Genomic DNA, 14,100 nt, shown 5'->3' with positions numbered 1-14,100 from the left:
GTAGAGCGACTTTTGCATCAGGACTAAATATAAATGTCATTAAATGCAAATTCATCAATTTCTGATGCATATTCTTATTGTATTACTGATAAAATATATCTGTTTTTCACACAATTTCAGAAATCACCTAAAATCCCAGTATTACCCAATGGCATAGTTCAGGGCCATGCGTATACAGTGACAGGGGTTTTTAAGGTAAGTCTGCACTAAAAACATCCTCAGTATACATTAGCAGTAGCATTAGACTTTATAACTGGAAAACAGCCCAGTGGCATTATCTAAGAACACTGTCTTTATTATCAAATTGAATACATAGTATAAGTTTTAGTTATGTGGTTAGGTAAGAAAGGCAACCACCAACCAGCGAAAACAAACAAATAAACAAAAACATTACAGCTAACTTCTTCAGGGCAATACTTTTCAATTATATACTACAAATTGTGGTTTGTAATTCTAAGATGTTACTATAATCTAAGATGTGACATAAAAAAAACAATAAATCTGCATTGCTTAAACATACATGCACTGATGCGAGAACATTCCTTGAAAACACACCAAACAGTAGTTAGCACTTTAATCCATAAACATAATAATATTTTTGTTATTCAAGACTTACAGTGAAGATGGAAATTATATAACAATTTATGAATTTTTTTTTCAGAAATGTTTATTTTCATCACTTAAAATTTGAAGGAATATTTTGGCTATGTATATGGGCTGGGGTATTACAATGTTCTACTAGTATGTTTTACAATATAACAAAGACATTAAAAAACAAAAACATTAACACTGTGATCAAGATTAAAGAACAGTAACTGCCGTAGCACAAGAAGATTACACAGGGTTACAGTTGTCAAAAATGTGTAGGAAGTGTAGAGGACTTTTTGAATGACTTCAGCACATCTACGACCGCAGGACATGTAGTGTCTCACACCACTCTGGTGTGTTCTTGGTCCACTCTTCTTTCAATTTTTAAAAATTATAATTTAATGAATTTTGAGAGCTTTAGCAACTTTTGCTTTCTTAAATGAATTTACAAGTGCATTAATCATTTAGTACTTGTGCCACTAAGTTCATTTATTGAGAGACAGAGCAGCACTCGAGTCACTAGGGGTTTTTCAAATCATGACTGTAAAATCCCATTCTGTAGGACCAGTTTTGCTCAGACGACCTTCTCTTTGAAGAGCTCCAAACTCTGGAACTCATTACCATCTGACATTAAGACTGTACTGGATTTTAATGTGTTTACTTCCAGGTTAAAAAAACTGGTTAAAAACAAATCAAAGGTGCACTAATTTTTAACTAGTAGGTATGAGTTGTATGTATATGTGTGTATGTAAACCTTACGGGTAAATTTCATGGGTAAATTTATTGTGTATGACTAGGGACATGAATTGTCTATATCATGTTATTTGTTTTAAATTATAGTAGTTTAGTATGTAAATTGTATTGTGTTTAGAGCCCAACCAGGGACAGGAGTGAAAATTAGCATTTGCTAATGCATGTTTGCATTGTCCCTGTCAAATAAATTGTCAGGCAGAAAACACAGAAGATCCCAGTGCGGATAACAGAAAGTTTTTATTTAAATAATAATGGGTGCAAAACTGACAATCGCACGTCTGGGCACAAAGCCACACCAAGGCAGACGGCTGGAGGTGGGGAGCACACACAGGCACTGGGGCGATGAACCACACGCGTTCGGGCTCCGGCCAGACAAGCGAACGGTGGGAGAGAGTATCAATGGCAAATAATCCACTACACACAAGGAGACTCGTGGTCAACCCGGCAACAGGCACTCGAGGCAGAGGGTGATAAGAGATCCTGCGACGGGCAGAGAGAGAGAGAGCGTTAGTGGTGCTGACGGGAGAAGCTGGACAGCTCCAGCGATGAAGGACCGTCCCACTGGACAGCGGCAAATGCCGCGGCGAGCGTCCTCTGCTGCAGATACTAAATAGCAGTCTATAAAGCAGGCAGAAGGTGTTAGCAGTCCGTAACTGACAGATGACAAACAGTCCTGGGAGCCGTCGATACAAACAAAGTCTCAGAAATAATCCCAGACAGCAGAGAGCACAGATTAGGGGTGGGTAAGGTTAAATCCACAAATAGAAACAATCACAAGACAAGACTGGAAACTAGCAGAGCTAGTAAATTGGCGAGAACATACACTGACGAACTCGCAATGAACCAAAAACACACAGGGATTAAATACAGAACCGATTGGCCATCAAATGAACTGCAGGTGAGGAACGCAGGTGAAGGAGATGACACTAATGACACCCAGAGACGCGCACGTGTAAAACTGTCAACACAAAAACACAAACAGAGAAACCAAAATAAAGCAGTCAATAAAACCAAAGTCATGACATAAATAAAATGAATGAATGAATGAAATCTTAGAATTAGATCAGTAACTAGTTTTTTAGTCATAATTCGATTTTTTCAGATCCCCCAAAAAGTTTGTCATCAAAGACAAATGAACGAGAGGATAGGATATAATGCAGAGGCTCAATAGGGAATCGATTTGACACTGCAGCTGGAATTTCTCACTAAGTTCAGCACTAAACAGATTAAGAGTCTCATCTCAAGGTCTCAACAACATACAGTGTCTCACAGTTTAAAACAACTCTGTTGAAACTGAAAGCCCAATCTGCAGTGAACAAACCTCTCACCAGCAGAAAGAATTAAAAGGCTAACCTTTACAGAGAAACATGTCATATTCCACAGACAGAGGAGAACAAGTCTAAAGTTCACTCAAGTGATGAAAGCAGGTTTAATAGGAACATTATGTGAAAAAAAGTGCATGAAGAAGTCAGTAAAAACTGGGGTGTGTCATGGTTTTGTGGATAGTTTTTGCAGCAGACCTTTTATAAAGCTACCTTGCAGAGTAAATGCAAATATTTTTTATAATCTCTTTCAGCAACTTGTGTTCCCTTTCAATACGGTTCACTTTGCACTGCGCCAATTTGCTGACACCATGGGGGAAATTCCTGTTTACTCCGTGATTGAAGCCTATTGGTTAACGTCTGTACAAAGTACAGGCCAATGACGTTTGAACCCGCGCGCGGGATGCACATGTTCTTATATAAGCGCGGTTCAAGCGTCAAGAGCTCATTAATTTTCTCCTTCAGCGCGAACCTCTCGCTGCTCCGAAGAAGAAGAAGCCTTACCTCGCCGTCGACACAAGCCCTGCAGCGGAGTCCAGGCCTAGCGTCTTCCCCTGCCGTTTTCCGGCTGAGAACTGAAGATAGCAGAGTCCAGGTCTAGCGTCTTCCCCTGCTGCTTTCCGGCCGAGAACCGAAGATAGCCTTTGCTTGCCATGGTACGAGCCCTGTGCAGCGGACACATGCCTGACGACGTCTCCCCTGCGGCCGCCCGGTAAGATCAATATTGTCTATATAAAGCTAAAAGAGCAGGCGCTGTTGTAATAGCGTCCAGCACAGCGGCTTGAGTGAGCCTCTCTGCTATGAATTTCCCCCGAGCACGTCACCGGTCTGGCACCTCCCACGCCGGGATCGCGCTTATATGCATCGGTTGCCCTATCTGTCACATCGCAACCGTTCATGCTTACACTCACAGAGTCTCTTTGCTCCTCTCACATTCAGTGGCGAGATCTCTGGCACATATATGAATTCCCCGAGTGCATCGGGTGATACCGTTCATACGACGCATGGCTGTTCTGTCTGTGTTGCTGCTCCCCTCTGCCATTCCTCTCTTGTTGAGATGAACAAGCGGGGGAACCGTAGAAGTAGATAGATGCATACGACAAGCAAACACAGGCGGGTATGCCCCTGTTCCCTGTCATAGCACAGCCACTCGTGCTCCACGCTCGCGGAGTCCCTCGCTCCTTTCCCCGCAGTGGTGAGGTCTTTTAACGGCTTCTTAGAGTTAGCACGCGGTCTTATGGCTCGCTGCCTCTAAATGCCTCTAGCTGTCTAGTGTTCAACGATTACAGAGCTTCATGCCCCTCCCCTCTGGAGCGGCGCGATCTAATTCGTCTGCTCGATAGGGCGGATTCACCGCTATTGGAGCACCAAGAACACTCATTATAAGAGCTTAACCGGCCTGAGTCTGTCTCACTTCGGGAGAGCTCACTATTCGTCTGCCCGGTCATTTCTCTCTGGTTTAGACGGAATCAGAGACAGAACGAATTTGTTTATGATATACTGAGTCCCGAATACCTCCCTTTATTTAGTCCTGTCCTATATCAGTACGCTGAATATTGGTACATTCTTATATACCCGTTTTTTCTGCCCTTTTAAAAAACAGCAAAACCGTGGGCCTCACGGCAGACTTCCTCTCTGTGATGGGTCCAGTCTGACACAGCACAGCTGCGTTGACAGAGAACGAACTGTCTGGGAGAAGAGGGGTTAAGTCGCGCCTCGGCTGGACTGCCCTGAAATGTTTTCTGTGTGCTGTTTATCCAAAACATACTGTGTAATACTGTCGGTTATGTGACCTCACTGTAGTGGCGAACGGTATTGAATTCCTCTAAAAAGAGTAATTTCCGTGCTTACTATACTGTGTATTGACACCCCACAGTTGTACGTGTCTCTAAACACTTTTCGCCTTACTGACAAGCAATCAGTAATATGCACACACGGCCCGCTGTCCATAATTCTATCGTTGCTTGCCGAAAAAAACCCGGTTTGGCCATATATTGTGTATTGACACCCCACAGCTATACGGTGTCTCTAACACCTTTTTGCCAAATTCGCTCGCAGCCCACCTCAGATGCGCAGCATCTCGTTTAAGACGGGCTCACGTACCCCTCTAACGAGCCTCAGAAAGCTGAATATTGTGGCATTCTGGTCATAAGACCACTTCAGTTTGACTAAGCAAAGGTCCCGCCCCGAGCTAATGGCCGGGAAGCTTATGCTTAAGCTGCACACAGCTGCATGAAGTGCTATCATTACGAGATCGCCAGCATCTGCTGTGGGTTGAACATGCTTCACGACGGCAATCAGCCTTCGGCGCGTGGAACGCCCATTTGTCTCATATCAATCACATTGTACTGTACATACGGTCCATTAAGAGGATGATTTTAGCACTGCAGCACTCTCGACCGTGTTAATGCGATCAGGCAAACTACGTTGGTTTCATTATTCACCGAACCAGACTGAGATCTCGCCCCTGTACAAGTTGACGAGTCATCTCCTTTATAAACTTATTGCATCGCTTTATAAGCTATGTTCAATCAGAGTGATACGCATCTCGTTCTTAAACTACCAAGATGCAGAGATATTAACCTGTTACGATAGGCGTGCGGAGATTGCATCCGTGGGAAACGACCTACATTACGTGCCTTATGACACGTTGACACGAACTGCCAGGACCCTTTCGCGAGGCGTCCTTATGCAAAGTCTGATCTATTCTGTCTAGTGACAGCGAAAGTATAAGCACCCCGCGAATTGTGGGTGGAACACTTTTCTCCTCACTACAGAGGCTCGTGGACGGCGGCTCTCTCCTCCTACCTATGTGGCGGTGAAAACAGCAAACCACGCTCTTAAGACCGACCATTTACTTTATTCATAAGCCTGTCATTTCTCAGATGCGGATGGTGCCCGAGGCGCAGCGCTTTGAAACTGTCCAAGGTCCTGTATGACAGATACGTCTGACGTACATCAGACTATCAGCTGTTCATCAGCATCACAGATCACTCACTAGCGCACCTGTCACTACAGGTTATTTATGGATCGTTGACGTTATCACCTCCAGTGACAATGATGCTCACTCGTGGTTAGTCTACTCCATGTATGGATTAGCTCCTCGGGCATGGTCTTAGAGGTTTCTCATTTGACATTTGTGACACGGCCGGCTGGTCCCCGCTGTCCACATTGTCAGTTTACAGCTTCGACATCCCTGCTTCGCGCACTACTGAGGTTTGTTGCATTAAAGGTGCGCCCGTAAGCTCACCTGTATGCTCGATATGGTTTTTAATTATATGCACTGAAGGGTTCACCCGTGTGCCCACAACTTGTTATCAGAACACATACCGGCCTGTGCATTATAACACTCTGATTCATCTATATGCATTCACGATGTACTCAAGTGTTCACCTGTGCCCGTGCAATTTATAGTCAATACACATTTACGGCGCGCTTGGAAAGCTCACCGATCTGTGCACTATAATACTACCTATATGCATCCCGATGCGCTCGAGGGCGCACCTGGGTTCACACTATTGTGGTATCCAGGGTGCGATTTGTGAAAAAAACAGAGGGGGGGGGGTTCATAGGCGTCGATTTCGGCATTTTTTTTTTACATTAACTTACACCGCGATGCTGAGCTACAGTGAAATGATAGAAAAGACAGATGCATTATGTATTAGTCAATTAGCCTCATTTGCGCAAACTGGACGTGCCCGCGCCTCGCTAAACGCCTCATCAGCATTTATCATGTGTAACTTCAGCCATTCTCAGTGGTGTGACTGGGACACTAACTCTGCTTGTCATCATAAACAGATAATCAGATTGTGATGTTTATTTCCGCTTTATTAATATGTGGCTGAATATGCTGGCTTCCATCGTTTCGACACTCCATAACCATCTCGCAAGTGTTGATAGGCTATTACTCGTGAGGCGTAACCTGGTCTGTAACCAATCAGATAGCGCCGTGGGCGGGACATTGAGCAAGTCTGCAGAGTGGTGAATACAGAGAGGCTGCGTGGCAGCTGTATCAGAGCCAGCCAAAGTAGCGAATTTTAAAAAACAATATTGACTTTAATCAAACCACGGATCCGTGATAAGTTTTGTGATCTGTCACTACGTATGTCTGTTGCTAACAGTGGTTATTTGGATGGATCGTTGAAACCATCGCACTGGCTCACGCCCCTCTATGAGCTATGTCCTATATAGAGCTCACTCTGTGCGAGTTTGGCTTCTTCATGGACTTGGTCTACAGGGGTATCTATATTTGATATCTGCTACGCAGCAGGCTGGTCTTTGCCGTCTACGTTGTCAGATTGTACAGCTTAGACGTCCCTGCCCTACGAGCGCAGGTTCTCTCGGCTCAATCATGCACGCTCATGCGTTTTATGTGTACACCACGGTGCGCTCAGCGAGCTCACCAACGTGACTCTGAATTTACTTATCTCGCACACCCGCGGCGCGCTCTGTATCTCGTTGTCTTGTGCTATGTTATGTGCCTCCGGTGTGTTTAAAACCCCACCGTATGCGCGTCAACATTTTATATGGTGCTTACACATTTGCTTTAAAGCTGTGAATATGCCGGGTATAGGGCCACACGCAGTGTCTCTCCGGTAAGGCACTTCAGTATGTTGTTTATGCACGGCATGATAGGATTACATTCCCCCATAGCGTCAGCTAACTGAGTCTCTTGCCGTGCTACAAACGTCTACGCAGGGAGTGTTATTCGGCTGCACGCTTCAGTCGAATAATAATGAGCTCTTGACGCTTGAACCGCACTTATATAAGAACGTGTGCATCCCGTGCGCGGGTTCAAACGTCATTGGTCTGTACTTTGTACAGACGTTAACCAATAGGCTTCAATCATGGAGTAAACAGGAGTTTCCCCCATAGCGTCAGCTAACTGACGCAATGCTTCTTTCCCATTATTTCAGGGAACAGGGGTTACGTGAGTAACCTAACCCTGCAAGTAAGCCTACGATGGCCCTTTATGGGCCCACTTAGGGCTAGTCTAAGTGCCCCGCGCAGGTTTGCTCATTGGCAAAACGTTGGCCCTTTAGCGCTGGCCCTGCGCGGGGAGCCCTCACTTGTCCCCCAGGAAGCCCTCATACAGAAAAATCCCCAGAGTTCAATGAACACTGCTGGATGTATATATTGTCCCAATCTTACAGAGTGTTAAAAAGTAACAATGAAGCAGAATTAAAAGCTCTGTTATCCTCTTTCTCAACATCTCTGTCTGAAACCTAAAATTGCATTTCACATCTTACTTGTAGAGTCATTTTCTTAACTTATGTTAAGATGTTGTCTGTTTCATTTAAAGTCACCATTATTGTGATCAGTGGTTGTTTTAGTTGGACTTTGACTCTTGACCGTTGGCTTGTAAGTGTTTTCTGGCTGCTATATCTAAGTGTGTTTAAAACACATGTTATAGCAAAGAAAAGACAATTGTCTAATTGAATATTGATGGTTGATACATAAACATTGTCAAACCTAATCATTTAATGAACAGATTTATTAATATAGTTTTCCCCCCTCATCAGAAGCATCCTTTTATGTTAATAATGAAATACTACAGTGTAAGGTCCAGAACTCTCATAGCAGTTTATCATTCTGAAGGATTTTGATAGTTTGCACTTAAACATTAACCACTGCATAATGTAGATGCACAGACATCAAGAATCAGAGTATAAATCTCAACAATGGTGACAAAGATGGTTAAAAAAGGTAATTATTTAATCATGCTGCGGTTCATTCTGGGAGCCCTGGATGAGATTTGTAATTTGTTGATACCCAGCATGCATTGCAGCATGAAGCTTTTCATTTTATTGTCACCATCATTGTGATTCATACTCTGATTCTTGATATTTGTGTGTCTACATTACACACCGGTTAATTTTGAGTGTCAGTAGTTTCAAAATTCTTCAGAAAGACAAACTGCTATGATAGAGCTGGATCTCATACTATAGTATCACATTATTGTCAGAGAAAGATGCTTCTGATAAGTGTGCAAACAATAAATTAATACATACGTTTTCATATGATGATGTTTAGACTTTATTTACTGAACTGACCAAACGATTGCACTCTGACATAACAAACATGTCTTAAACACACAAAGTTATAGCAATCAAACGACTGAGCAAGGCAGGAGTCAAGAGTCAAGTTTAACTAGGTCAAGCACTGATCACAATGGTGGTGACTTTAAATGGAACAAAATCTCAACCTTTAGTAGGAGGATGACTCTACAAATAAGATGTAAAATGCAATTTTAGATTTCAGACAGAGATTGTGAGAGAGAGGATAACAGAGCTTTTAATTCTGCTTCATTGTTACTTTTTAACACTCTGTAAGATGGGACAATATATACATCCAGCAGTGTTTATTTAACTCTGGGTATTTTGCTGTATGAGGACTTCCTGGGGGCTAAGTGAGGGCTGCCCATGCAGCGCCAGCGCTAAGGGGCCAACGTTTCGCCAGTGAGCAAACCTGCGCGGGCCCTTAGGCTATGCCCATACAGGGCCATCGTAGGCTTACTTGCAGGGAAGCGTTTCCTTCCTAATCTGGCTGCAATTTTCATGCAAGACAATGCCCACAGTCACACTGCATAACAGAAATCGCAATTCAGCTAAGAACATACAGTTGTGCTCATAAGTTTACATAACCTGGCAGAATTTATGTTTTCTTGGCCATTTTGAATATGAATGATGCATATGAACTGTAAATCATACTACTCGCTTTAAATCATAATGACAACAGAAACTTCCCAAATGACCCTGATCAAAATAAAAATCATGGTATGTAAATTTATGAGCACAACTGTAATCAAATGGGCAGGACAGAGTTTTTTTCTAAACTCAACTGAACATCTCTGGAAAATCCTTGGCCATAAAGTTATGAAACTCATGACAGTTACTGAAATGTGGAATGGACCAGAGTGGTGTGAAAAACCAGTCATGTTCTGCGGTCGCAGATGTGCTGAAGTCATTCAAAGTCCCCTACACGTCCTACTATTTTTTTACAACTCCGGCGTGGTTACGTGGAAAAGTGACATCAATGCATACCCGCTATACCCATAGCTACCCTTCACATTTTGAGTGATGAAGATTATAACATTATTTCAGGAAAACAAGTTTTATAAATTGTTCTCTAAATTTCATCTTCACGGTAGCTCCTCCAAAAATATAACTTGAAGGATTAAAAATAGCTTGAAGGATTTAATCCCTCATGCTAATTCTGTTTTCTAATTCTGTTAGAAAATTAAAAACCAACACAGACATTATTTATTCACATGTTATTTAATGTAATTGTGTGTACTTATGTTTATTTGCTATTCTACCTTCACCTATATCAAGGCCTATTTAAGTTTCCCCCCAAAAAAGTTACCACTGGGATAGTACCTTATAAAAAGGTCCTAATATGTATCATTTTGGTTCAGATATGTACCTTTGAGGAACCATTATGTACCACTATGGTACCAGTATGCACTTTTAAGAAAGGTAACGCCCCTGTGACAATTTTTGTACCTTCATATAGACTACCTTTTTTGAAGAGTGTGTGTGTGTAGTACTTCTTGGGTCAAACCTGTGAAGTTTCTAATCCCACTAACCAACGTTTATTTGCTGTAGATATGGCACATTCAGTGTTTACTGTATTTACATTTGAGGTTACATCCTACAGAAAAATATAGCTTATTTTGTATACCCTCATTAAGGTGTAAAGACATCACTAAAGGTATGATGTCATTTTAAATTTTAAAGGTAACATGCCAAGGAAAACCAGTAAAGCTGGTGAGAGTCTTAAACCCATGGGGAGAAGAAGAATGGACCGGTGACTGGAGTGACAGGTAAGAGCCAGTGTATTATGGGTAACACTTTAAAATAAGGTTGTATTTGTTAACAATTCGTTAATGCATTAGCTAACATGAACTAACAATGAACAATACTTCTATAGCATTTATTAATCTTTGTTCATGTTAATTTCAGCACTTACTAAATCAAACATTGTAACTGTTAAAGTGAATTAATGCACCATGAAAACTGTATTGAAATAAACTAACATTAACAAGAATTGTATTGGATTGTTCATTGTTTGTTCATATTAGTTAATGTATTTACTAATGTTTACTAATACAAGCTTATTGTAAAAATATGTACCATATTATGAAACCATAATTAAAATATAGCTGCAAGCAGCAATTGCGGGGCCAAGCACCTTCAGCGCAATGAGCACTCAAAGCACAGCAAGCAACATACACGCAACAATCACCCAAAGGCGCATTGAGCACCCCAGGTGCATTAGGCACACAAGGCACAGCAATCACAGAGCCGAACCACCGCAGTGCAGAGCAACAACGGGAAACATGGCAAAAATAGAACATATGTGAACTACAGACAGGTTGAGAATAATTGGTGAGAGAGAAACTTTAATAGAAGAACCCAAGACCTCAGAATCTCAATGCATCTGATTTACTAGATGCGCCACTCAGTTGACACAGTTCATGGGGCAGCAGAAACAGCATAGACATATGCCAATCACCAAAGATGCAGAGCAGAAATAACAGAAATACATCTATATTGAGAATCAAAAAGCTCAAGTGAGATTGAAGACAAGAAGAACATTCTGTTAAGTAATGTTATACAATGTAATATACAGTCACATTAATTTACTATGACAAATAGACAACGTCACGGTCAACTTTGGAGTGTTATTTCTAAGAAAGAATAGAATATCAAAAATCTGTTTAGTCATTTCTGTGTGGATTACTCCAAATATTATACGAGCAGAACCTGGCATAAAATAAACACAATTTGTAAAAGGAGTAGCAAAAAAATCATTTACCATATGCCTTACAATAACACATGAACAGAGTATTGGAAAATGACAAACGAGGTATCGTTGTGATCGGCATAAACGAAAATGTATATCAGACAAAGTATTCAGAAGTTATAAGCAGTTCTATAAGAACTGTTATAGTTTATAAACCCTTGGTGGCGCTGTAATGACTTTCCAGGTACCTTCAGGACATCAAGGTGAAGCTCCTCACCGATTTTTGCACGGATATGTCCAACAGTTCAAAAGATATAACAATTTATGACAAATTTCAAAATGGCGGACAGGCGGTGTGGTCCAACCCGACATAATACATATATACAGATTTGGCATGAGCCAAGGAATACGTAGACACCAAGATCAAAATTTTCTGACAAACATTTCAGTAGTTATAGGCAAAAAGAGCCATTTTCAATATCTCATGACCCATAGGTGGCGCTGTCACCAAATTTAGCATGGACCCCCAGCTCATGGTTGACATGAAGTGTACCAAATTTCATTTCAATTGATGAAAGAATGACCGAAATACAGCCTCAGAACTATTTTTGCATCAACCTCGTTAAGTTTGCGCATTTATTACTTTTGAACAAAGATAAATATCAAAATTCTGTTCAGTCATTTCTGTGCAGCTCACTCCAAAGATCACCTGTGCCAAAATTTATAACAATTTAACCAAATTTGGGGGAGTAGCAAAAAAAAAAGAAATACCGTACATTTCAAAATGGCCACTACTGTAATGGGTGGAGTCTTACTGTAAGGTATTAAAAACAATAAGCGTGATGAGAGCAATCACGTGTACTAAGTAGAATTTTCATAGATCAAGCGGATCAGCAGTTATAACCATTTGAACATTTAATTTTTGCACTGCTGGTGGCGCTAGAGAGTTAGTGCTAGAGACCCCATTTTTTGTCACATGACTTTATAGGACCACCACCACAACTGTGCCAAATTTCATCATTTTCCTACTTGCGGTTCATAGGGCTGCCATAGACTCACATTGGGGAAGAAGAAGATGAAGAATAATAATACTGACAATTCCAATAGGTGCCTCAGCACCTTCGGTGCTTGGCCCCCAATAATAATAATAATAATAATAGTGATTTTTTTTATATACAAAGTAATTTATGGTTAAAATTATTCAAGATTCTATACAAATTGAAAATTGTAGTTCTTTGGCTTTTTGACATACATCAAAAGTGTATTCCAATAAAGTTGGTGTAAAAGAGTTACAAATTAGTTTTAATTATACTATGTTTTAGTTAATCTTTTATAGTCTTTTTATAAGGGGTAGATTTAGATTTTAATGTGTGTTTTTGTCAGGAACTGAATTTTGCAGGGCAGTGGCTTTTGGGGAGTATAACTGGATGCCAGCTTGACTCAATATTCACAAGTTTTATTTAAATTCTTATCACTTTCTCTTTCTACTTACATAACATATAGATCCTCACTGTGGAAGAAAGTGAGGGAAAATGACAGATCCGAGTGTTATTCGTTGGCCAATGATGGGGAGTTCTGGTGGGTATCGTTTCAGATATGACCCATTGCCACCTAAGCATACAATAAATCATGTGTTGTCACTGACACATATTTCACTGTAGGATGTCAGTGGAGGATTTCACCAAAAGCTTCGAAGACCTTGATATTTGCTGCCTCCGCCCTGATTTTCTGAGTGGTACGTCTAAATGCAGCTGGACGTCCACTTGCTATAATGGCAGCTGGGAGGCTGGAACTACAGCTGGTGGATGCATAACAAGAGGTAAAGATTTAAATCTTTAGCAACCTAACGACAAATAATTATTTAATCAAAAGAACCATTATGAAATACTTGTAAAATCAAAATTGTTAGCTCTGAGATCATATACTACATTACTCTTAAAAGTTAGGAATAAATAAACAAATCTTTAAATGTACTTGTTGTTCAAATGCATTCCTATGGTCTGAGACGTATTAGAAATACTAAGGTAAAACAACTACCTTCGTGTTGGTGGGGTTGTTTTCACTATTTTCCATTTTTTATTTATCAATAAATCAATCAATCAATTTGGCTTCTGCGATGGGTAGGGGGGTGTTTCCTCCCTGTGCGCTGAACCGACCTGATGAACCAGTTGTTTCCAGCCCTGATGGTCTTGTGCCAGCTGCTCTGCATCCTCTACAGCCGGGGTTCCCAACCTTTTATGTTCCAGGGACCAGTACATTCAAAAAAAAAATTCCAGGGACCAGTTGTCAATTTTAAGATGCATCGTTTGAAACATATCACTGTGTAAAAACAGTACAGCCTATCATTTAAATGCATATAGGTGGCAACAAAGGCTACTTGTATGAATATATCAATCTTTTTAAACTTTCAGACCGGTTCACAAAATATTTCCCTTCTCTCCCATACAATTAGGTCTACTTTAAAAGCAACTTGCACAGCACTCACTCACTACCAGTAATGGCAAATTGTATGAAAATACCGGTTTTACCTGTCAAATCTCTCCAGAACCACTAAAGACAATCACTTCAACAGCAACATAGTGTTTTCACTTACCAACAGGTGACAACAAAGACTAATTGTATGAAAAATAGAGCCAGTTTCAAGAATACAATATCAAACATACAGTAATTTTTGTTCAGCCTAATCACT

At 41.0% G+C, this 14,100-nt stretch overlaps 1 protein-coding gene across 1 annotated transcript in view; it reads left to right on the top strand.

Annotated features, from left to right (window-relative positions):
• LOC141365306 (calpain-1 catalytic subunit-like) overlaps positions 1–14,100 on the top strand; it is a 51,393-nt gene that overhangs the window by 27,607 nt on the left and 9,686 nt on the right. The window contains exons 7-10 of the mRNA XM_073869505.1: positions 121–195; positions 10,403–10,488; positions 12,915–12,989; positions 13,073–13,230. Coding sequence (XP_073725606.1) covers positions 121–195; positions 10,403–10,488; positions 12,915–12,989; positions 13,073–13,230 — 394 coding nt within the window. The remainder of the gene's footprint in view (positions 1–120; positions 196–10,402; positions 10,489–12,914; positions 12,990–13,072; positions 13,231–14,100) is intronic.

The sequence above is a fragment of the Misgurnus anguillicaudatus genome, chromosome 7, assembly GCF_027580225.2.
Source record: "Misgurnus anguillicaudatus chromosome 7, ASM2758022v2, whole genome shotgun sequence".
Lineage (NCBI taxonomy): Eukaryota > Metazoa > Chordata > Actinopteri > Cypriniformes > Cobitidae > Misgurnus > Misgurnus anguillicaudatus.
Note: the sequence above shows the minus strand (reverse complement) of the source record. Positions and strands in the feature narration are given on the sequence as shown.